The 24,486-nt window shown below is 42.4% G+C and overlaps 1 protein-coding gene across 2 annotated transcripts in view; it reads right to left on the reverse strand.

Annotated features, from left to right (window-relative positions):
- LOC143961722 (NACHT, LRR and PYD domains-containing protein 12-like) overlaps window positions 1-24,486 on the reverse strand; it is a 164,480-nt gene that overhangs the window by 118,469 nt on the left and 21,525 nt on the right. For both annotated transcript variants that reach the window (XM_077471051.1, XM_077471052.1), the window contains exons 2-3: window positions 16,129-16,193; window positions 82-384 (exon numbers count right to left, since the gene is read on the reverse strand). In XM_077471051.1, the coding sequence (XP_077327177.1) occupies window positions 82-384; window positions 16,129-16,162 (337 nt within the window). In that variant the 5' untranslated portion in view covers window positions 16,163-16,193. The remainder of the gene's footprint in view (window positions 1-81; window positions 385-16,128; window positions 16,194-24,486) is intronic.

Genomic DNA, 24,486 nt, shown 5'->3' on the forward strand with positions numbered 1-24,486 from the left:
CTGGATGACATTCCTAGTTCTTCCTCACACAGATATTGATCAGGAATTGATAGGAAATGGTCATTATAAATGGGAACTCACCATTTTGTGCTCTCCTTTCCTGGAGGTCTTTTGCGGGTCCCCTCAGATCGATCAGTGTAAAGACATCAATGGTGACATCCAGAGCCCCTTCTTCTCCATATTTGTTTATCAGGAGGTCCTTGGTGGTGATCCAGTCTGCATTTTCTAGTTTTCCTCGGGGGATGGGACATTTATCTCCATAGGAGAAATCAGACAATTTGTTCCTAAATTTCTTGAAGTCACTTCCTTTCAGATCCTCCAGAGAATATATGATAAGATCCCCGGGGGTTTGTGGGACCTTTCCCAGGACACCAGGAGCTGACCCTGCAGAGAGAACAATCAGAAATCATAAACATTCATCCTGATTGGAGGATTTCTGACACATGACAGCAGATAAGTCTGTACTGACAGCCAGCAATGCTATAAAGATCATATAGAAGGGAAAGGAAATGATCCCCCAATATGTCTATACAGTGGCATATCCAGGGTATGGCACATATGGCAAGTGCCATGGGTGCCATATGAAGGGGCGCTCCTGAGCAGGGATGCCAGCATTATAGTTTTTTACTGAATTTAAAAAAGTAGAGTTTTCTAAACTTCTCCCCATTCCTACTTGCTTATTGAGGGGTGCAATTACATTTTCCTGAGCCCCATCAGGTCAACATAGGGGCCCAGGAGTTGAGCATAAAGGAACTTTTTCTTAATTTCCGGGTGCATGTTATATTCTTAATATCTAAAATTTAATTTGGCTTTATTATACTTTATTTAGAATATGAATTCTCCATAACTGTGTGAAAGAGAACTCTGAATCAATTAATCTTCAGATGATGATATGCTGAAACCGAAAAAGTAAACATTTAAAACCTGTCAGGATTTTGATGAATATCGTAAATCTTATATATGCTTTTAAAGACATTTTCCTATGTAACTGATATTTTGTTTAAAGTCTCAGGCCGCATACACACGAGAGGATTGTCCGCCCAACTTAGTCCGCTGAACCGTGTTTCAGCGGACAATCCGCTTGTGTGTGGGCTTCAGCGGACTTTTTCAGCGGACAGTCTGGCGAACCAAGTCTTACGGAATTTCCATAATTTTGTCCGTCCAAACTTGGTTTCAGCGGACAGTCCGCTCGTGAGTAGGCAAGTTCGACATACTAAGTTTGGCGCATGCTCAGAAAGGATTTCCACGGCGGAAGGTTACATTGCAGTGTATTGGACGTCGAATTTCTAGTCCCGTCGTACGTGCTGTATACGTCATCGCGCAAGTTTTCAGCGGACTGTCTGTTCATCGTATGTGGTCAAGTCCGTTCATTCAAAAGTTGTACGGACTGTCTGTCAGACTGTCTGACGAACTTAGTTGGGCGGACAATCCGCCCGTGTGTACGCGGCCTCAGGCTCTCCTTTCCCCACTTCCTGTCATTAGGAGAAAGTCTGTATGTCTGAATGATACCAGATGTTGAATAGCTCAGATAACCACTCTTTAGCCCTCACCCTTGTGAGAAACATAAGGGGAGGAGATGTTAATAGGACAAGGGGTGTGTGTATTCTTTTGGCGCAAATTTTGAAGCTTTGAGTTCATATAAGCAAAATCTTGCTGGAAGAGGAGTCCCTTCTTCACCTACCCAGCTTTGAATACAACATACATCTCAGCACACAGACTTTCTTCAGCTACTCTTCAGCATACAATGGGTTATTCGGCCATTTGTAAAAGCTAAGACACTAGACCACATGGTCTAACTTGTAAGAACTCGTTTTATACCCTTTGAAACGAATGAACAATACTAGAATTTTATCATTATACTATTTTTGTAAGTATTATTTTTCTATTTTAGTGTGTACAATAAAACACACTTTTTGATTTACACTGACTCAGAACTAATTAAGGAAATTCGTCTCACAATCGTAAGTTTGTCTTACCAAATATATATAAGACATAGATATAAAGACATTTTTTACATTTGCTCAGCCAGACAGTCAATCACATGTTGGAAGTTTTTTTTTTCAACTTCCTGCCTTTGATCAAAGGGGAAAGAAGTGATGAACAGAAATTAACTTTGCAAAGATTGAAAAGAACCTAGAGAAAATGATGATATTGATGATTGTGAAAGACCCGGAGAATTTCAGATATACAGAAGTCTTGACAGACGGTTGAATTTGAGTCCAGCGGGAAAACTGAAAAGTTTTATATTTGGTGAGTAGAAAATTAATATGGAATTTTTAGATGTTTTAGCTGATGAAAGTACATTGGAATTTAAAGGTTTATCGAAAAACAGGTCTCTGATGCTGTTTTATGGAAATCAATGTATAATCAATACTTTCAGGCAAAGACTGACATTGAGAAGCATAGATTCTCATTAGTTAAAACAAACTAAAAATTACGTAATGTAATGAAGCTAGTTACGTTTTTTAATACTATGGTGTTTGATATGCCAGGAGAGCAAATGCAAAGTGTAACAGAAATTGCACAAATGCAGGAGAAGTTATATATTGAACAATTATTGACTGAAAAAGTTGAATTGGAACATAAAATGAATGCATTATTGCAATTGTTTGAAGAAAAAGAAAGTCAAATAGTTTTTTTGACTTAGGAAAAGATTGAACATGAGACTATTATAAGTTTACTTAGAAAGCAGTCTTCTGCACATGCTCAGTGCTCAAAAATGGATGCTCTTAAACATGTGACAAAGTCAGATGTGAGTGTTAAGGATGGTAACTCAGGAATTGAAAAATGGAGTCTTCTGATGAGTCAATTGTTAGTATTTCATCAGACAATGAAAGTGGGAAGTCAATTGACTTCAATAATACTAATATTAAACAGAAATGTAAATTTCCATCACCATATGCTCAGAGGAAAGTTTATGTAAAAAGAGCAACTCTTAAATGTTTTGTTTTGTTTTGCAAACAAGAGGGTCACATAGCCAGGTTTTGTTTGATGGCTAATAATAATAATGATATACAAAAGAGGTTGTATTATCCGAAAACCATGGCAAGTATATACAAGTATATTCTGTGCACTGGTGTAGTAATTTGAAGTATAGAGGTCATAATAATCAAACTTATTTCCATTTTAAGACCCAAATGCAAAGATTGCAAACTGAAAATAGTCCATTAAGACAGGAAAGGTATCATTATGTAGCATATGACAAGAATCACTGCATTTATATAGCAGTGATTGCTGTATAAATGACAATGGTCCCAAAAATGTGTCAAAAATGTCCGATGTGTTCGCCATAATGTCACAGTCACAATAAAAATCGCTGATCGCCGCCATTACTAGTAAAAAAAAATATTAATAAAAATGCCATAAAACTATCCCCTATTTTGTAAACGCTATAACTTTTACACAAACCAATCAATAATCGCTTATTGCAATTTTTTTTACCAAAAATATGTAGAAGAATACATATCGGCCTAAACTGAGGGAAAAAAATGTTTTTTTATATATTTTTGGGGGATATTTATTATAACAAAAAGTAAAAAATAATGCATTTTTTTTCAAAATTGTCGCTCTATTTTTGTTCATAGCACAATAAATAAAAACCACAGGGGTGATCAAATACCACCAAAAGAAAGCTCTATTTGTGGGAAAAAAAGGACGTACATTTTGTTTGGGAGCCATGTCGCATGACCGCGCAATTGTCAGTTAAAGCAACGCCGCGCCAAATGGCAAAAAGTGGTCTGGTCTTTGACCAGCAAAACGTTCCGGGGCTGAAGTGGTTAATACAGCAGAAGATTTTTATGGATTTGTATGTGTAGGACAGGGACATGATTGCTGTTTGCAATTGTATTTCATTCACAGCAATAATATTGAAATCAAAGTTAAAATAGAATCCAAAACAAACTTTGTTAAAATGGACTGTGGGAACTTTTGAATGTAACATATTGTTGAGGAGTTTCTGGTCTATATATTTAAAAGGTAATGATTCAACAATGTGGTCTGGAGATGTTACTAATACTATGCCAAGATCTGGGAAAATACTTTATCCCTTAGATCAATTTTATTACCTTTTTCAAAGTTTTGTGAAGATATTAGATCCAAAACATTTAAATATAATTGGAGATGAAAAAGGGGACGTTGTAAGAACATGGGATTTTAAAGTAACAATAAAATTTACTCAAATAAGGGTCAAAATTGATATTTCTATAGTTGATAGGATTGTTCCAGAAATTAATATTTTCCCAAATCTTTGAAAATTATGGAAGATAAAGATAATTTGCATTTGATATGTACCGTATTTATCGGCGTATAACACGCATAGGTATATAACACGCACATTCATTTTAAGAGGGAAGTTTCAGGAAAAAAACTTAAATTTTTGCATTGGGGTATAACACGCACATGCTATTTGCACCCGATTTTCATGGTGAAAAAGTGAGTGTTATACGCCAATAAATACAGTAATACAAAAATATCTTTACCTCAAAATTCATTATTAACTTGGATAAGGAATGATGAGTTTTTGGGTAGTTTTCTTTACAGTTCTACTATCATAATTCATAAAGGAATTTTTGGTAGTGTGAATTGGATCAATGATACATTTGTTTATCAACAAATGAGAGTATCTTTGAATGATACTGGTGTATATGAATGTTGCATATCAATAGGAAATTAGCCGGTGAAATGTGCAAAGGCAAGTGTTATTGTTATATCTCCAAGGAAAACTCCATGTGTTAATAAGAAAAGTTTCTCTGCAATTCCTTTTCAGATTAACCATTTCCAATCCAGAACTCTTTTTAGAGAAGAAAAGTTTGTCATTATTTTGCGGAACTTTAATGTTTCAGAATGGAAAATTTCTACAAGGTTTCCACAATGTCAAGGACATTTGGTTAATATGGAATTGGGTATTGAGAGATGGTTTGGAATTAATAATAATAATTATAACAGAAATAAGCGTGGTATTGTTGAAGGTATTTTAGGAGGGATTGGCACAATCGGGAGTATAACAAATAGTATGGATATTAATACTTTAAAGTCTGATCTAGAAACCGCTGGTTTAGTGGGCAGTAATGGTATTAAAATACAAAAACATTTAAATCAGATTTTAGAAAATATGGTTATTAAAACTGCTAATATCATGGGTCCATCTATTTTACATCTTCAAAATATTACTCTTGATTTGATGATAAGTGAACAACATTCTCACATAGCCAGAGCATGCTTAGAGATTTAGACTGAATATTCCACTAATTTTAAAATAATTGCGCAAGCATTTCAGAGTGGAATAACTTCTCTTGGCGTTTTACAGTATTTACCCAGAGAATATGTATATGCTATAAATCATACAGATTTATGGGTAAATAAATGGATAGGATGCAAACAGGACGTATGTTATAGTTTTTCTATGATTCCAATACCTGGAAAAGAACAAATTTTGGTTCCAATCACGGTTTTGGGATTACCTGTCAGCAATACAATTATTATACTATAAATTACAGTATACAGATTTTGTATTTAACAATGAAAATTCTGAATTAGAACAATTAGATCTGTCATCATGTTTACAATTCCAGTCTAAAGTTATCTGTTTACCTAATCAAGATAAAAGTATATTTCATTCTTGTTATCATAATCACACATTATGTTCAGCAAGAATAGAAAAAGTTGAAACAATTTCTGAATTAATTACTCGTGTAGATAAAAAGAAGGTTTGTTTTCAGATTATGTCAGATACAGAAAGGGTTAAAACTTTTTTCTCTTCTTGTACAAATACAGAAAACCTAAATCAAGGTTTGTATTGTATAGAAGGAGACATTGTTGCAATAAGTGTTAATGGGTTGAGAACAAATTTAACAAATATGTTTATGAAAAATATTAGCGCTCTTCTTACACAGTATAATATTTCCCAAATAGATGAATTTCCATGGGAAAAATGGGCTAATATAATTCAAAAGGATAAAGGTTTTTTAATAGCTTTGGCTAAGGAATTGCAGAATGCAGAAGTATTGTTTAAACATGAACAAGGTCATTTGCAAGAAATATCACATCAATGGTCATAATTTTCAGGAAGTAATTGGTGGAAGAAAATTAGTAATAGTGTATCAATTTGGGGAAAAAACTTTGATAACTTCAGCAGCAGGAAATATTTTATCACATCCTATTGTTATTCTTTTTATTATTATTATGTTATTCCTTATATTGCAGTTATGTTTGATGTTTAGAATGAAAAAATGATATTATCAAATTAGAAGTGAAATTAGGAAAGGAGGTGATTTATTGCAAAATAAGCTTAAAAGGAGAATGGGTTTTGGAGTTACGGATTCAGTTACACATGACAGAACATTTGGAGTTATTGAATCAAAGTCTGCATGATTGAGACATGAATGTTTTGAATGGATTTATATCTGAAAATATGATTAGTATTCATATTTCAGAGGGGAATATTATATTCTTAATATCTAAAATTTTATTTGGCTTTATTATACTTTATTTAGAATATGAATTCTCCATAATTGTGTGAAAGAGAACTCTGAATCAATTAATCTCCAGATGATGACATGCTGAAACTGAAAAAGTAAACATTTAAAACCTGTCAGGATTTTGATGAATATTGTAAATCTTATATATGCTTTTAAAGACATTTTCCTATGTAACTGATATTTTGTTTAAAGTCTAAGCCCTTGTATGAGATTCCGTCGGAATGTGTCTGATCGGAGCGTTTTGTTGGATATTCCGACTGTGTGTGGTATGCATCGGACTGTTTCCGTCGGAATATCTGTCGGACTAAATTTTCCAACTTGACGGAAATATTTTCCGACAAACTGCTCTGATCGGACATACTCCGATCATGTGTAGAGAATTCCGATCGGACAAAGTGCTACACATGCTCAGATCAAATTCCTACATCAAAGCTATTGGCTACTAGCCTGAACATAGTCCCATCGTACCGAAATTACATCATCACTTTCTGAAAGATCGGGTTTTCCGACAACTTTGTCCGACCGTGTGTATGCAACAGTTTCGGACAAGATCCGTGGGACAAAATCCGACGGATTTGGTTGTCGAAATGTCCGACTGTGTATACGGGGGCTTAGGCTCTCCTTTCCCCACTTCCTGTCATTAGGAGAAAGTCTGCATGTCTGAATGATACCAGATGTTGAATAGCTCAGATAACCACTCTTTAGCCCTCACCCTTGTGAGAAACATAAGGGGAGGAGATGTTAATAGGACAAGGGGTGTGTGTGTATTCTTTTGGCGCAAATTTAGAAGCTTTGAGTTCCCTATAAGCAAAAGCTTGCTGGAAGAGGAGTCCCTTCTTCACCTACTCAGCTTTGAATACAACATATATCTAAGCACACAGACTTTCTTCAGCTACTCTTCAGCATACAATGGGTTATTCGGCCATTTGTAAAAGCTAAGACAATAGACCACATGGTCTAACTTGTAAGAACTCTTTTTATACCTTTTGAAACGAATGAACAATACTAGAATTTTATCATTGTACTATTTTTGTAAGTATTATTTTTCTATTTTAGTGTGTACAATAAAACACACATTTTGATTTACGCTGACTCAGAACTAATTAAGGAAGTTTGTCTCACAATCGTAAGTTTGTCTTACCAAATATATATATATATAGACATTTTTTTACACATGTACATGTCACGGCCACGCTACTCAGTTAGTCCCGACCAGCGGAATGATTCTCTGCTCTGCTCCCATCCTCAGGTGCTGAGCTGTGTGGCAGCGTGCTTTTTACATGGAACATACGGGGGAGAGCGTGGATGCATGTGCTGAGATCTATACAGCTTAGCATTGGAGAGACTGTCAGTCTGCAGTCGTGTCCTGGCTCAGGGCTGCTCTGCAAATTTGTAGGAGCTGAGAGTGCAGGGAGGCTGGGATCGGAGGAATGAGAATGAGGGGGAGGTAATAAAGCCGGGGTCTCACATTCCAGCACAAATCACATTGACAACACTCACTGCCCAGTTTATATGGAGCTTGGCACCCTGGGATCCCTGTAGACATGTCTGCTTATCACTCCCCACCCATGGCTGAAGCTGCTCTGTGCATCAGTGAGCATCAAAGTCCTTTGTGTACAGAGACAGATCCTCCCACAGATATGACTGACCCAGGCATAGACTGGCTGAATGTTCTGAACTGAGAACAGAGAGGGATAGAGACTCGGGTAGGCAGTGATAGGGTCAGAGTCACAATATTAACAGTATCATTTTTCAGAGAAGCCCCTTCCTCTCAGGATGATGTCAGGTGGGAGACTCTGTTAGTGACAAAGCTTCAGTGGCAGAGAACCTTCCACCTACCTCAATGGAATTGCTTCCTCTCTGAATACTACAGAATCTTCATCACTATCGATGGGAGTGATTCCAGAGGGACCAACTGGCATCCTTGTTGCGATCCTGCCGCTGGCAGTAGATTTTTGATTGGCATAAAGGCACGGGCACGGGAGGGAAAATGGCGATGGGGAGCTCCAATGAGTGCCTGTTGTCACCGAACAGGAATTGTTAGGCCCCTTTCACACTGGGGCTTTGGCACTGTTGGCAGTAAAGCGCCACTATTTTTAGCAGCTTTTTACCACCGTTTTTTTGCGAGGGTTTTTGACCGGAGCATGTCCTAGGTCTGAGACAGGTCACAGAGTTACTGGCAGGAGACATGTCACCAGCCTGTGCTAGGAGCTGTGTGCAGGGGCGGACTGACCATTGGGCCACTCGGGCACTGCCGAGGGCCCCATGGCACTAGGGGGCCCCATCAGGGTTGCCAGCCTCAGTAAAACCAGGGACAGTATGTAAAATTCTGTATTTTTTTCACATCTGTCTCTGAAATGTCCCTTACCGACATCCTTTTGGTCTAAAAATCCTGAGATTATAGCTGCCCCACCTCTCCAGTACCTTCTCAGCCAATAGAAACATGTCTGTGTATACTGTGTGATTGTATACTGTGTGTGTGTTTGTGTCTAGTGTGTGGCCCCATAATCTCTGATTGCCTGGGGGCCCCATAATCTCCTATTGCCCGGGGGCCCCATGAGTTGTCAGTCCACCCCTGGCTGTGTGTCATTAACATCACTTGTCTTCTGTCATCAGATTATCTGTGCAGATCTGTGGAGAATGTGTTCAGCATTGATTTCACTCGCTTCAAGATTCAGGACCTGGAGACTGGCACTTTGCTCTTTGAGATCTCCAAACTCTGCTCAGGTACCTGTCATGGAGGGCACTTTTCCTGGGGCAGAACTAGAGTTGTTGGATGGAGTAAGGGAGGGTTGTTGTTCCCAATTTGACATCCATTTGGCATTTCATATCCATTTGGGTGTGGGTGCATGTTCTTGAATGCACACCACTCTCTGATCGGGGTTCCTGCATTCATGTTCCTGCACCCAAACGGATATCAAGGTGAGAGCAGGGGCTGTGTTCATGCAGCTGCTGCATCCCAATTGATGTGAATTGGCCTGCCTACCCGTGGATGTTTATCTGTGTACATCTCATGCACTGAAACACGGCCCTGTACACTTAAAATGTTCTGATAGGGGCGCAGTTTCAGTGCTTGCCATAGGCGCTATTTTCACTAGATACACCTCGGTGTCTATATGTACATTATCTTATAAAGGGATTGGATTCCCTGTGATAATCTCATATGATTGCCTCAATAGTGGTAAATTACCTCTCAGATGGATTAATATTGAGTAAAAACACCTAGGGGGGGCTATTTAAAAAAAAAAAAAATCACCTTTCTGAATCATCCTTATAATATGTCTAATATTTTAATTTCCTATAAACATCAGCACCATCTAGTGCATAGTTGCCAACATTGTAAAAAAAAAATTTCGGGACATTTTTTGGCAGTAGGCGGAGTTGTATTATAATTAGGGGGCGGGGCATGCGGCACTGCAGCAAAATATGGGCGTGGTTTACATAAAATAGTGGGCATGGCTCAAAGGGGTGTGGTTAGAGTCTGAGATGAATGCGGGATGGAGAGGGAAAGGGGGGACGGATGGAGGGACAGCAGCCCCGGATCCTACACCGCAATATCAATATGTGTTTTCCAGAGTTTGACAATAAGCAGATAAAGATACTCCAAATACCTGGTGTTAGCGCTTCAATCATCCCGGCACCATGATTAATATGGTGTCTGATTGAAGCACATTATTTCTATTATTACATTGTGATATAAAATGAAATCATTCAACTCACCATAATGCTGAATCAGTGGGAGCCATGAGCGCGTCACTAGCCACGTTGCCTGCCACCAGATGCCATCAGTTGCCCCAAGCAGAGTCCCTCCTTACACCAGGTGCCCCATCAGAGCAGCCTTCCTCACATCTGTGTCTCCATCAGCAGAGCCCCTCCTTACATCTGGTGTCCCCATCAGTCCTCCTAACATCTGGTGTCCCCATCAGTCCTCCTTACATCTGGTGTCCCCATTAGTCCTCCTTACATCTGGTGTCCCCATCAGTCCTCCTTACATCTGGTGTCCCCATCAGTCCTCCTAACATCTGGTGTCCCCATCAGTCCTCCTTACATCTGGTGCCCCTCTGACATCCAGACTGGCCCCTCTGACATCCAGTCTGGCCCCCTCTGACATCCAGTCTGGCCCCCTCTGACATCCAGTCTGGCCCCTCTGACATCCAAACTGCTCCTATGACATCCAGACTGGCCCCCTCTGACATCCAGACTGGCCCCCTCTGACATCCAGACTGGCCCCCTATGACATCCAGACTGGCCCCCTATGACATCCAGACTCACTGCCCGCTGACATCCAGACTGCCCCCCACATCCAGATTGGACCCTCTGACATCCAGACTGCCCCCCGACATCCAGACTGCCCCCCGACATCCAGACTCACTGGCCCCCGACATCCAGACTGGCCTCAGACACCCTCCAGACTCTGACTGGCCCCCGACATCCTCCAGACGCCGTCGTTGCCGCACAGAAAGAGATTGAACTGCGGCGCTGCCCACCTTGTATACACATGACTTCACAGACACTGGCAGTGGGGGTGGGCGGCGCCAAAGCATTTCTATTGCAGACCAGCTTTTGGTCTTCTTTAAAATGGCGGCTGGGACCTCTAGCGGCCGGCGACGAAAAACCGGGACAAACCAAATTTCCCGGGACAAAATTTATTCATGACATGGGTCCTAATCCCGGGAATGTCCCGGGAAATTCGGGGCAGTTGGCAACTATGCTAGTGGTCATAATGTCATATCTTACTGGTTGATGTATTTCAAGAAAATAATGTATTATGAGCTTTTAAGAAAAAAAACTTTTAGGAGGGAAGTTTAAGGAAAAAAAACTTACATTTAAATGCCCATCAATGTAGCCTTATCAGTGTCCATCTGCAGCCTTGTCAGTGTCATTTGCAGCCTTGTCATGCAGCCTTGACAGGGCCATTTGCAGCCTTGTCATGCAGCTTTGTCAGGGTCATTTGCAGCCTTGTCAGGGTCATTTGGAGCCTTGTCATGCAGCTAGGGATGAGTCCATGTTCGACTCGGACATCATCTGCTCGCCCGTTCGGGGAACAGATGAACATTATGGGCCATTGGCGCCAAATTCAAGTGGCGCTCATTGCCCATAATTCACTGTGGCATTGCAGTGCATTGCTGGCTGATGATTGGTCAAGCATGCACTATGACCCGAAAAACCGGGACAAACCGAATTTCCCGGGACAAAATTTATTCATGACATGGGTCCTAATCCCAGGAATGTCCCGGGAAATTCGGGATAGTTGGCAACTATGCTAGTGGTCATAATGTCATATCTTACTGGTTGATGTATTTCAAGAAAATAATGTATTATGAGCTTTTAAGAAAAAAAACTTTTAGGAGGGAAGTTTAAGGAAAAAAAACTTACATTTAAATGCCCATCAATGTAGCCTTATCAGTGTCCATCTGCAGCCTTGTCAGTGTCATTTGCAGCCTTGTCATGCAGCCTTGACAGGGCCATTTGCAGCCTTGTCATGCAGCTTTGTCAGGGTCATTTGCAGCCTTGTCAGGGTCATTTGGAGCCTTGTCATGCAGCTAGGGATGAGTCCATGTTCGACTCGGACATCATCTGCTCGCCCGTTCGGGGAACAGATGAACATTATGGGCCATTGGCGCCAAATTCAAGTGGCGCTCATTGCCCATAATTCACTGTGGCATTGCAGTGCATTGCTGGCTGATGATTGGTCAAGCATGCACTATGACCCGCATGCTTGGCCAATCACAGCGCCATCAGCGAAGAGAGCCATAATTGGCCACAGGCAGGATGCCTGTGGGCAATTATGGCTCAGGGGGTTTAGTACATGCCCCACACTATATAAGGCCGCCTGCACGGCGGCCTTGCGTAATGTGTTGCGTCAGCTAAGAGAGAGAGAGATAGACAGAGAGACAGTATCTGAATTTCCTTTGAAGCTGTTGCAATTACAGTCGCTGTATTGTGCCACCTGCACAGTGTACACTTAAAGCTATCCCAATTGCTGGTGTTTTTCTGAACTTATATCACAGGCAGCTACTTCAGCAATTACAGTCGGTGTATTGTGCCACCTGCACAGTGTACACCTTAAGCTACCCCAATTGCTGGGGTTCTGCTTGTCCTATACCACAGGCAGCTGTAGCAATTACAGTTGATGTATTGTGCCACCTGCACAGTGTATGCAAAAAAGCTACCCCAATTGCTGGTGTTCTGCTGATTCTATCCTCAGGCAGCTGTGGCAATTCCAGTTGGTGTACTAAGTCATCTGCATAGTTTTCACCTAAAGCTATCCAAATTGCTGGTGTTCTGCTAATCCTATACCGCAGGCAGTTCCATTAATTACAGTCTGTGTATTGTGCCACCTGCACAGAGTACACCTTAAGCTACCCCAATTGCTGGTGTTCTGCTTGTCCTATACCACAGGCAGCTGTAGCAATTACAGTCAATGTATTGTGCCACCTGCACAGTGTACGCCTAAAGCTACCCCAATTGCTGGTATTTTTTCTAAACTTACAGCACAGGCAGCTGCTGCAGCAATTACAGTCGGTGTATTGTGCCACCTGCACAGTGTACACCTTAAGCTACCCCAATTGCTGGTGTTCTGCTTGTTCTATACCACAGGCAGCTGTAGCAATTACAGTCGATGTATTGTGCCACCTGCACAGTGTATGCCTAAAGCTACCCCAATTGCTGGTGTTCTGCTGATCCTATACCGCAGGCAGTTCCAGTAATTACAGTTGGTGTATTGTGTCATCTGCACAGTGTACGCCTAAAGCTACTCCAATTGCTGGTGTTCTGCTGATCCTTTACCGCAGGCAGGCAGCTGCAGCAATTACAGCCGGTGTATTGTGGCATCTGCACAGTGTACGCCTAAAGCTACCCCAATTGCTGGTGTTCTCATAGTAATAATACTACAGGCAGGCAGTTGATTATGCTAGCTGCAGTATAATCAGTATATATGTCCCAGCTTTGTGCAGCTGCATCTCCCTGCAGGCCATTAGTATGTCTGGAAGGCCAACAAGGAAAAGTAGACAGTCACGAGCCAATAAAAGAGGGCAAGCAGGCTCTGTGTCTAGAGGCAACAGTGTTGGTCATGGACACGGTGCATTCTCATCAGCATGTGGCCATGGGACATGCTTGTCCTTATTTTTGGCAGCTGTACGTGTTGAGCCGCAGAATGCCAAAGACTTGGTAGAGTGGATGACCAAGCCCTCCTCATCCTCTCTCACCCAGGCTCAGGGTACTGGCAAAGCATCTGCCAATACAGCTGCCAATGCAGCCACTTCCCTCGTCTCAATGGCATCAGTCACTCCTTCCCTAGCCCCACCATGTCCCCCTCCTGAGGAGTCCCCCGAACTGTTTGAACGCAGTGTTGGGTACATGCTCCATGAGGATACCCAGCGTTTTGAAGGTTCTGATGATGATACCCAGCTAGAGGAAGGCAGTAATGTGATCCCAGAGAGAGGGGATGCCCAAGAAGGACAGCAATCTGGCATTCATGTTGCCCCAGCTGCAGCATACTGCCAGGTTTGCTCCAGTGATGAGGAGGGAGGGGATGATGAGGTCACTGACTCCACGTGGGTGCCTGATAGGAGGGAGGAGGAGAAGGAGGAGGCGCATCTACAAAGAGGCAGGATGCCCTCCAGGGGCCAGCTTAAGGGCAGCACACTGACTGCATCACACTGAAGAGCTCCGCCTGTGCAGGGCGCTGCCTCTGTGCGTTATTCCAAAATTTCTTTGGTGTGGGCCTTTTTTGAGACGAGTGTATCAGATCGCACCGCTGCTATTTGCAACATATGTCTCAAGCGTATCTCACATGGCCAAAACATCAGCCGCTTGGGCACCACATGCTTGACCAGACATATGTCGACCTGCCATGCAGTTCATTGGAAAGCGTACCTAAAAGACCCACACCAAAGTACAAAGCAGACCTCTCCTGTTTCCTCATCAACTGGGATCTCCAACCCCACTATACCTTCAGTCCTCTCTGAAACCTGCATTGAGAGGAATGAAGGTGTAGAATTAGGCATGTCACAGTCAAATACTTTCGGGCAATCTGATAGAGGTACACCAATGTCCGACTGTACCAAGCAAATTTCCCTGCCCCAGCGATGGACAGTCGAAAGAAGTTCACTCCCAGCCATCCACATGCCCAGCGGTTGAATGCTACCTCGGCTAAATTGCTAGCACTTCAACTGCTGCCTTTTCAGTTGGTAGACTCAGCCCCCTTCCGTGAGTTTGTGCAATGTGCGGTTCCTCATTGGCAGGTTCCCAAACGTCACTTTTTCTCACAGAAGGCGATTCCGGCTCTCTACTGGCATGTGGAAGGCAATGCCCTTGCCTCGCTAGACAGGGCGGTCAGCGGTAAGGTGAATATTACCATTGACTCATGGTCCAGCAGGCTATCTTTCACGGTGCATTGGGTGACTCTTCTGGTAGCTGGGAAGGGTGCAGGACAAGGTGCAGTAGTGTTGGAGGTTTTTCCGCCACTACTCCTCTAAAATGCTACTACTGGTGACTGTGACACACCTCTCTCCTACACCCCCTCCTCTTTTTCTTCCTCCATGGCCTCTTCCTGTGCTTTGTCCCCGGAACCAGCAGTGCTCTGTAGGCGTTCAAGGGCTACGCAAGTATGCAGGCAAAAATATGCCTGTGTACTTGCGTAGCAAGTGTGAGGTCTGCGTACTTATGTAGCTGGTGTGCTTGGGGGACAGGAGCCACACTGAAGCATATATTCTGTCATCTCTGCAGGGGCAGGCTGAGAGGTGGTTGACACCATGCCAGCTTAAGCCAGGAATGGTGGTTTGCGACAATGGCACCAATCTCCTCTCCGCCCTCCGACAGAGACAACTGACCCATGTGCCCTGTGTGGGTCACAAACTTAACTTGGTGGTGCAGCAGTTCTTGGGCAGGTAGCTGGGCTTACAGGATGACCTGAGACAGGCCAGTAGAGTCTGTGTGCAAGCGAATTTGGCGCAAATGGCCCACAGAGTTCTGGCTTCGCCAAACGGGCCGGTGTTCGAGTCGAACATGCATTAGACTCAAACACCAAGCTCATCCCTAGTCCCCAAACCCTTTTTAAGGACAATAACTTGCATATTAGCCTTTAAAATTAGCACTTTTGATTTTGAACGTTCGAGTCCCATAGACTTTAATGGTGTTCTAAAGTTTGCGCACATTTTCGGTCCGTTCTGGGGGTGTTTGGCTCATCCCTACATGCAGCCTTTTTCAGCTTTACTGTTTATAAATGGCATCGCTGAGATGCAACCTTCCCCCTTGATTAATGATGAGTCTGATCAGTGTGAACTCCGATTACCCCCAAATCTCCCAGCAGTATGTGTCACGTGACACAGGACTGTTTTCTCCTTAGGATTATAGACAAAGGATTCCCCCGACCACTACACAAATATCCATAAAATTTGGGGTCCAGTCATTATGGGTCACTGGACAGTCTCAGAAGATCATTTCCATCAATGATAAATAAAATCTGAAGACACTGGAATGCGATGGTGGAATTGATGAAAACACCTCTTCTAATTGGTGAACTCACCAGATGTCTACAGGAAATGTCTAGACTAAGTAAACATAAGATGTCCTATCATCTAATTCCAATCTCTGGAGATGTGAGATGGAGGAAAACATTGAAAAGGATTGTCAGGATCAGCAGTCATACCTTGTGAGGAGGTTGAGGAGGAACAGGACGCCATGATATCAGGAGATGACCCGAGATTACATCACCTGGAAGGACCACAAACAAAAATAAACTAATTTGTAGTGCAATGAACGAAACCAATAAGGAAGATTTTGTTCCCTTCTGTGGATAATAATTGGCTGACTCATTGTTCAATTAGAAAGCATTAGAATTGGATGGATTTCTGTCATTTACAACCCATAACTATGAGGATCAATCAGAACCTTCTACCCGGCATTGCTCTAGTTGGTATATCAGGGTCACAAAGGAATCCTACCCTGTTTAGTGCCACAATTTATACACTCGTTTTTAGGTGTCACCTCCACAAATCTGTTCCATTCATAGCCAAGACTGTTACTAATTGGCACCAAAGTATCAGCCAGTAAGATATCTACAGAGAGGTCAGGTGATAAAAAGGAGAAGGCCCCAAAATGGAAGCCGTGTGTGGTCAGCAGAGACCTCCATTCACTAATAAGATGCTTCCAAGTGGATACTTCAGGATTTCAGTATTTATTCATCATAAAAACAACAGGTTAAAACACAAACACGTAACAACAAAGTCTGGGGAATGCCCAGGGAAAAAAAACAAAGCCTACTTACCACCAGCTCGCAGACAACCAAATTAACCTGTCTAACAGTATGCGTTAAAAACAGGGGTTTAGTCCGCACGCATTTGCAAACGCATGCGTGAGCCACAGAGCCACATCAAGGCACCCTGGTATCTGTGGTCACACTGATCTGTGGTAAAACACAAACACATTGCGTGACTCTTTAGTGGCCACTTTGTCAGAGAAAGGTGTACAGTACACTTTAATGGATGGGATCTGTGTGTGTTCTTCAACCCAGACTATACTGTACAGTATACTGATATGTCAGGTTTTATGATATTAAATTATAATTAATCATATGAATTCTGAAGGAGAATAACCTTCTGATGAACCGCAGGTTACAAATGTTATAAAACTACAAAGACTCTATGCCGCGTACACACAGTAGGACTTTCAGACGGAAAATGTGCGATCAGAGCTTGTTGTCGGAAATTCCGACCATGTGTAAACTCCATTGGACTTTTTCCATCGGAATTTCCGACACACAAAATTTGAGATCTGGATCTTAAATTTTCCGACAACAAAATCCGTTGTAAATTCCGATCGTGTGTACACAATTCCGACACACAAAGTTCTACGCATGGTCAGAATCAAGCAGAAGAGCCGTGCTGGCTATTGAACTTCATTTTCTCTGCTTGTCGTACGTGTTGTACGTCACCGCGTTCTTGATGTTTGGAAATTCTGACCAACTTTGTGTGACCGTGTGTATGCAAGGCAAGTTTGAGCCAACATCCGTTGGAAAAAAACCAAACATGGATTTTGTTGTAGGAATGTCCGATCGTGTGCACACGGCATTGGAGTCGGCTGTGAAGGGAAAGTTTGCATACAGAGCAATTAGTTACAAAGACACATTTAATCCAACAGACAATGGGGGTTATGTATGAAAGGCAAATCCACTTTGCACTACAAGTGCACTTGGAAGTGCAGTCGCTGTAAATCTGAGGGGAAGACCTGAAATGAGGGGAAGCTCTGCTGATTTTATCATCCAATCATGTCCAAGCTAAAATGCTGTTTTTTTTATTTTCCTTGCATGTCCCCCTCGGCTTTACAGTGACTGTATTTTCAAGTGCGCTTGTTGTGAAAAGTGGATTTGCCTTTCGTAAATAACGCCCCATGTGTTATAATGGTCCTCACACAACACTGGTATAAAGAGGATTTATTTTTATATTAGATATTTATTGAAAAAAAATTACAAGTCCAGCAAATGAAATACAAAAGTGTGACATGAGAACAAAGGGGCTGATTTATGAATGCTGTGTGCCATTAGAAGAGGCGCATGGTGAGGCACAATGCATATTTTCCAATTTACAAAACAGTGCGCCAGGAACAGGTCACCAATCCCCCATTTACTATAGTGATCTTGGAGCATTGGAGAATGCAATCTGAGCGCCACTATGGACATGGCTCACGGCATCTTCAATTAAATATTAACAGAAGATGGAGGTGCCAATATTATGGGGTGATGTGGGGAAGTTTAGTAACAACTGCCCAAGTAACAAATATGCCCAAAATAGAATGAAAAAGTAAAATTTTCAGAGAAAACCTGCTGTGCCTGCAAGTATGTTTGGAACTGCGTGAGATCAATGTATGCACTGTGCATGCGCAAGCGGCTCTTGTGCTCATTTAAATGTGTTTGTTCAGTGCGCGGCCAAAATCTTAGTAAATGTCAAGCAACGCAAATGCAATTTTGTGGGTTGAACGGGCGCACCTCTAAACCTTACATTTTTACGCTGTTTCACCTTTATTTATTTTTTAAGGAGATTTGCACACAGGTCATGTTAGCGTGTTACGTTGCCAACATGTGAAATGCACCTTGTTAAAATTATGTAAAAAGACTCTCGCTCCTCTAGATTCTCCTAAAGGGGCATTTAACCTTCCCCCTCTAATGCTTTTAAAGGGGAACTCCACACTCCATTCTCCAATGCTCTTGTCCCCCCCTCCCCCCAACCCCTTGGATTTCCATGGGCTAACTTTTGCTTTTAACTCCACACTCCACTCCATTCTCCAAAGGCTGTGAGTTGCCTTCACCAATTCAAACCACATCTTTTTTCAGAGCAAATCAGGGGCAGCTAGGAAAGGGGCGAGAAGAGCGATCACCCAACCCCATCCTATACCAAACAAGGCCACATGAAAAAAGTAGTATGGCTGGAAATCCTCAATATATATGGCACCTCATCCCAATTATTGGACAAAATGTTTGTAAATGGGAATAGAGAAAGGGGATTATAGCGGTGCCAAGAGGTACAAGATTACAAGAAAGATTACATAAAATGTCAGTCAATTTTATTTACATAAAACTTTTTCTTCCCAATGGACTTACTCATACAATTAGACATTGAGTAACTTGCAAGACAGTGGGTATCATATACTTAGCTACTTGCCGATGTGGTTCCTACTACGTTAGCAAGATGAAACGACCCTTTCATGTTCGTATTAGAGATCACATTAAACCTATGTACAAATGAAGCACAACAACAGCTATCAACACACATGTTGGAGCACAACAGAACTATGATCCGCATGCGGTCACATTCGCTGCCCTAGAACATGTACCAATACATGCTAGAAGTGGCGGAATTGACAGCAGATTACTCCAATTTGAGACTAAGTGGATTCACAATTTGGACACAACCGTTTTTCCAGGGTTAAATGAATATATAAGCTTCAAGTCTTTTTTTATAGTTATTGATCGCTGTATATGTTCTCCTTCCAATACAATGTAAATCTGTGCTTTACCCAGATCTAGCCTACAGTCCAGCATTTAATATTGGTATATTCTTATTATTTGTCCATTCTTCCTTCCCCATTTTAATTTTTATATTTTTTCTCTTCCCCTTTTTTCTTTTTCCTATCTTTTCTCCTTTTTATCCTTCCTTCTTTCTTTTTTCTTCCTATTTCTGTTCTCTTTTTCTTCTGTTTTTTCCCCCTTTTCAGATTATACTTTTGTTCCCTTTTTTTTGTACGCCATGGATCAACAATCGGGGGTTGTCACATCAGATTATAGATTATGTTTGAATATTTAATTATTCTGTTTCTAATTAACCCTTTCATGACTCAGCCTATTTTTGGAATTTGGTGTTTACAAGTTAAAATCCATATTTTTTACTAGAAAATTACTTGGAACCCCCAAACATTATATATATTTTTTTAGCAGAGACTCTAGAGAATAAAACGGCGATTGTTGCAATATTTTATGTCACAGGGTATTTGTGCAGCGGTGTTTTAAACGCAACTTTTTGGGAAAAGGGACACTTTCATGAATAAAAAAAACAGTAAAATTAGCCCAATTTTTTTGCATAATGTGAAAGATAATGTTACGCCGAGTAAATAGATACCAAACATGTCACACTTTATAATTGCGCGCACTTGTGGATTGACGACAAAGTAGGGTACCTAAAAATCGCAATAGGCGACGCTTTAATTTTTTTTTTTACGGTTACCAGGTTAGCGTTACAGAGGAGGTCTAGTGCTAGAATTATTGCTCTCGCTCTGACGATCACGGCGATACCTCACATGTGTGATTTGAACACCGTTTACATACGCGGGCGCGACTTCCATATGCGTTTTCTTTGCTTCGCGAGCTCGCGGGGATGGCGGGCGCTTTAAAAAAATTTTTTTTATTTTTTTACTTATTTTATTTTTTTTAAAATGACTAAATTGTTTTAAAAAAAAAAAAAAAAAAATTGATCACTTTTATTGCTGTCACAAGGAATGCTAACATCCCTTGTGACAGTAATAGGTGGTGACAGGTACTCTTTATGGAGGGATCGGGGGTCTAAAAGACCCCCCACCCCTCCTTTACACTTCAGTGTATTCAGATCGCCGAAAACGGTGATTCTGAATACCGGATATTTTTTTTAAACCGGCGCCATTGGCAGCCGAGTAAACGGGAAGTGACGTCATGACGTCGCTTCCGTGTTTACGACGAGAAGACTGGAACGAAGCCGATTATGGCTTCGTTCCAGTCCCTGCCCAGCAGCCGAAGGCAGCAGATTTTGAATCGGTGCTCCCGCTCGATCGGGAGCACCAGTAACAGCGGCGGGAGGCGGCGGGAGGGGGTCGTCCCCTCCCGCTCCTCCGGCATAACAGCCGAGCGGCTTTTAGCCACATCAGTTGTTATGCCTGGATAGCCAATCGCCAGCTGAACAAAACGGTACTGGGATGATGCCTGCAGGTACGGGCATCATCCCGGTATACCCCCCGGAAGCCGAGTACGCACATCTGCGTACGCTCGGCGGGAAGGGGTTAAGTAACTATTTCTGCACATCTGTTTATAAAAAATAAAAAAAATTCCATGGAATTATAACTATTTTTGCATTTTGGTGTGTTTATGTTTTGTGATTTTGTTTAAAAAAAAAAGTTTACTTTTGGGGTTCCTGAGCCCTTCCTGCCCCCAAGCATTCACCCCCTTTTTATGGGCTGGCTTGCTGTGTGTTTGGCTAGGGGTTTGTTCGTAGTTTTGGTGGGATTTTTCACGTGGGGGTTCTCATTATAAGCCTTAACAGACCCAAATGACCTTGTATGTATTGGGGGCAGGCTATTTTTTTGGTGTTAAAATCTTGCAGCTGCAATGTAGATTTGTAAGACCTAATGTAAACGGGGTGCTGAGGCAACCTCTTCTGAACGATTTTTTGACAGCTTGAAACCGACATTTGCATGCTGCGTTTAGTTGCGTTTTGCAGCGTTCGTGTCTAGGAGCATTTATTTAAGATAACATCATAAGACCCTCCCAAAGCACAAAAAACTGTATTATTTAACTATTTCAGCCAATCTGTGAGACCAGAGTGAGGAGCAGCAGTGTACTTGTATCTACCTCAATTTTGGTGCTTTTACTATGGATCCCATAATGAGTATATGTGAGGAAATGCTCCTGACATTGCTGTTGATGAGGCTGGAAAGACGTCGGAAATTGCGTGCGAGGACCAGAGTTCATCGCTACCGGACTCATCCATTGATTGCGTAGAGCATGTTTGTAGGATATTTTTCCAACATGTATATACAGTTGTGTAGTTTCCCTGATAATTTCTCTCATGTCCATTGCCACCTTTGAAATATTTTTCATTTTTTTTGTGTTTTTTCATCATTTGCTATCATTTTTAAGTTTTGTGATGTAAAAAAAAAAAAAAAAGATAGGGCACCTTTAAAAACGCTTGTAAATAAAAATGCGGCTAAATGCCAGTACCGCGTTTGGAGTCTGAAACGTCAGAAACTTTGGCGCCTGAACTAATTTTTTTGCCTTCAAAGAAAAGCCCCTAAATGCAACTGCCTAAAAACAACATTAAATGAACCTGTGTACATGTACACATAAGATAACATAAAATAAATATCCAACTGCCTCTGAATGTCCATTTACCAGCAGCGGTGTACACGAGGCCTAACTTTTCTCTAAAGCCGTACATCTGTGAAGCAGCATTTTGGGTACATGCTACAAATGCACCAATTTACAGGCAGAGTAACCCCCCCCCCCCCCCCTCCCAAGTTACTAGCTTTTCAGCAATTGTGCATGTTTAAAGGCAGTTCTCCTTGTTTCCTTTTTGGGGTTGTCCAAATTGGTGACATTGATATATGTCACTTAGGGTGGGCCCTGGGCCCCCATACCCATTTTAAGGCCAATAACTACATCAGCATGTACCCGATACTATGGTCAAATAGTTCGGGGGACTCCTCCATGCATGATGGTGGAGCTAGGGAAGGAGTGACTGTTGACATGGAGCCGATGGAATAGGCCGCTTTGGCATCTGCATTGGAAGGCAAACTACTCTGAGCCTGGGTGACAGAGGATGAGGACGGCTTTGTTATCCACTCCACCAACTATTCTGTATGTTCTGGCTCAATAACATGGCCAGCAGCAGAAAAAAAATAAAAAAAAATAAAAAGGACAAGCGTGCCCCACGGCCACCTGCAGAGGATCCACCATGTTCAGCACTGTTGACTGTAGACACAGAGCCTGCTTGCCCTCTTTCAGTGGCCTGTGAGCGTCTCCCTTTCCTTGGTGGCCTTCCGAACATGATGTATATTTTGTTTGGCACACTGCACTGTATTGTGTACACCCCCAGAAAAGTAGTAGCAACTGTTCTATGGTTGCACAGTATTGTGGACCATGTAGACCACCAGAAAAGTAGTAGAAACGGTACACCATGGAATGCACTGTAGGTATAGGCTACACTGTGTATGTGTGTTTGTATATACAGTGTATATATATATATATATATATATATATATATATATATATATATATTGTACAGGACGCCGTGGCTGGGTCCTGGAAGGACGCTATATTTCCCCTCTGTTTGGGTTGTGGTCTTTTTAAATGAATAAAATTGATTAACCCACCTGTTAAGGGAGTGCCTTTAAAAAACAAGACAGGAAGTGGTAGGTGTGTGTGGAGGAGTGGAGAACACATGGTGGATGGTGTTTGGCGTTTGTTTTGGGTTGCAGCAAATGAAGTGGACAGAAGTGTCCTGTTTGGAAGGCTCCTGGCAGGGGAAGCTACCTGCCATCAAGACCAAGCTCTGTTTCTGATAAGGACAGCTGTTCTGGACTTTGCAAGTCGGTGAGACTACAAATCTTTTTCCTTTTGTTTTTGGCTGCTGTAAAGCTATTTAAGTTAATAAACCCTTTGTTGTATGAAAAGCCTGTGTCCTGCGGTCTACCTGGTCCCCCGAACATTACAAGTGGTGCTCGAATGCGGGCAGGACAAAGTAACAGGCGTTTTCTTGCTATATTTTTTTTTTTTTTTTTGCTGCATTGGATCTGAACTGACATTTAAAGGGACAGTACAGTGAATTTATGTCCTGTGTTAAAGCTGCACAACTGTTGAAAGCTGAAACAATGGAGGAGCTAATTAAACAGCTGTCCTTAGCTAATATACAAGCGCAGACTCGCCATGAAGAAGCTAATCAGCGCTTAGCAACCCAGCTGGAGGTACAAAAAACGCACCACAACGAGTTGGTGGCCCAGTTAGCAGCCCAGCTAGCGACCCAACAAGAGGTTATGCAGGCTCAGATGGCGGCCTTAAAAGAAGCAGTGCAGCAGCTTTCGCAGGGCCGTGAACAAGTGGCCGTTGCCCCTGGCAACCAGGTGACCATAAGGGCAAGCCATTTTTTGCAGAAGTTGTCCCTGAGTGATGACGTAGAGGCGTTTCTGGCAACATTTGAGAGGACGGCAGAGAGAGAAGGGTGGCCCCAGGACCAGTGGGCCGGCTTAATTGCTCCTTTCCTCACCGGAGATTCTCAAAAAGCCTATTTTGACCTACCACCAGAAGATGCTAAAAATTATCAAAAACTAAAGGCAGAAATACTGGCTCGGTTGGGGGTGACTACGGCCGTTCGGGCCCAACGAGTGCACCAATGGAAGTATCGTTCAAACCGGCCACCGCGATCTCAAATGCATGACCTGGTGCAACTAGTAAAAAAATGGCTGCAGCCCGAAGTGTTGTCTGGCCCCCAAATTGTGGAGCGGGTCGTGCTGGACCGATACTTAAGGTCACTGCCAGATGACCTTCAACGGTGGGTCAGCCATGGAGACCCCAAAACCGCAAACTGCCTTGTTGAGATGGTGGAACGATACACGGTGGTGGAGGATCTGCTTGGCCCCACCAAGCGTCAAGGGCCCAGTCTGCCACGGCCCTTCCGACCAACTGCCGCCCTTCGAAAGGATGTCCCCAGGAGCCCTGGAACCAACACCCCAGAAGGCCAAGAGTCACACCCGTTACCCCCTCAGCGACCTGTTC

Source organism: Lithobates pipiens, unplaced genomic scaffold (genome assembly GCF_037356315.1).
Source record: "Lithobates pipiens isolate NorthernLeopardFrog02 unplaced genomic scaffold, aLitPip1_a1.2 Scaffold_8, whole genome shotgun sequence".
In the NCBI taxonomy this organism is placed as follows: domain Eukaryota; kingdom Metazoa; phylum Chordata; class Amphibia; order Anura; family Ranidae; genus Lithobates; species Lithobates pipiens.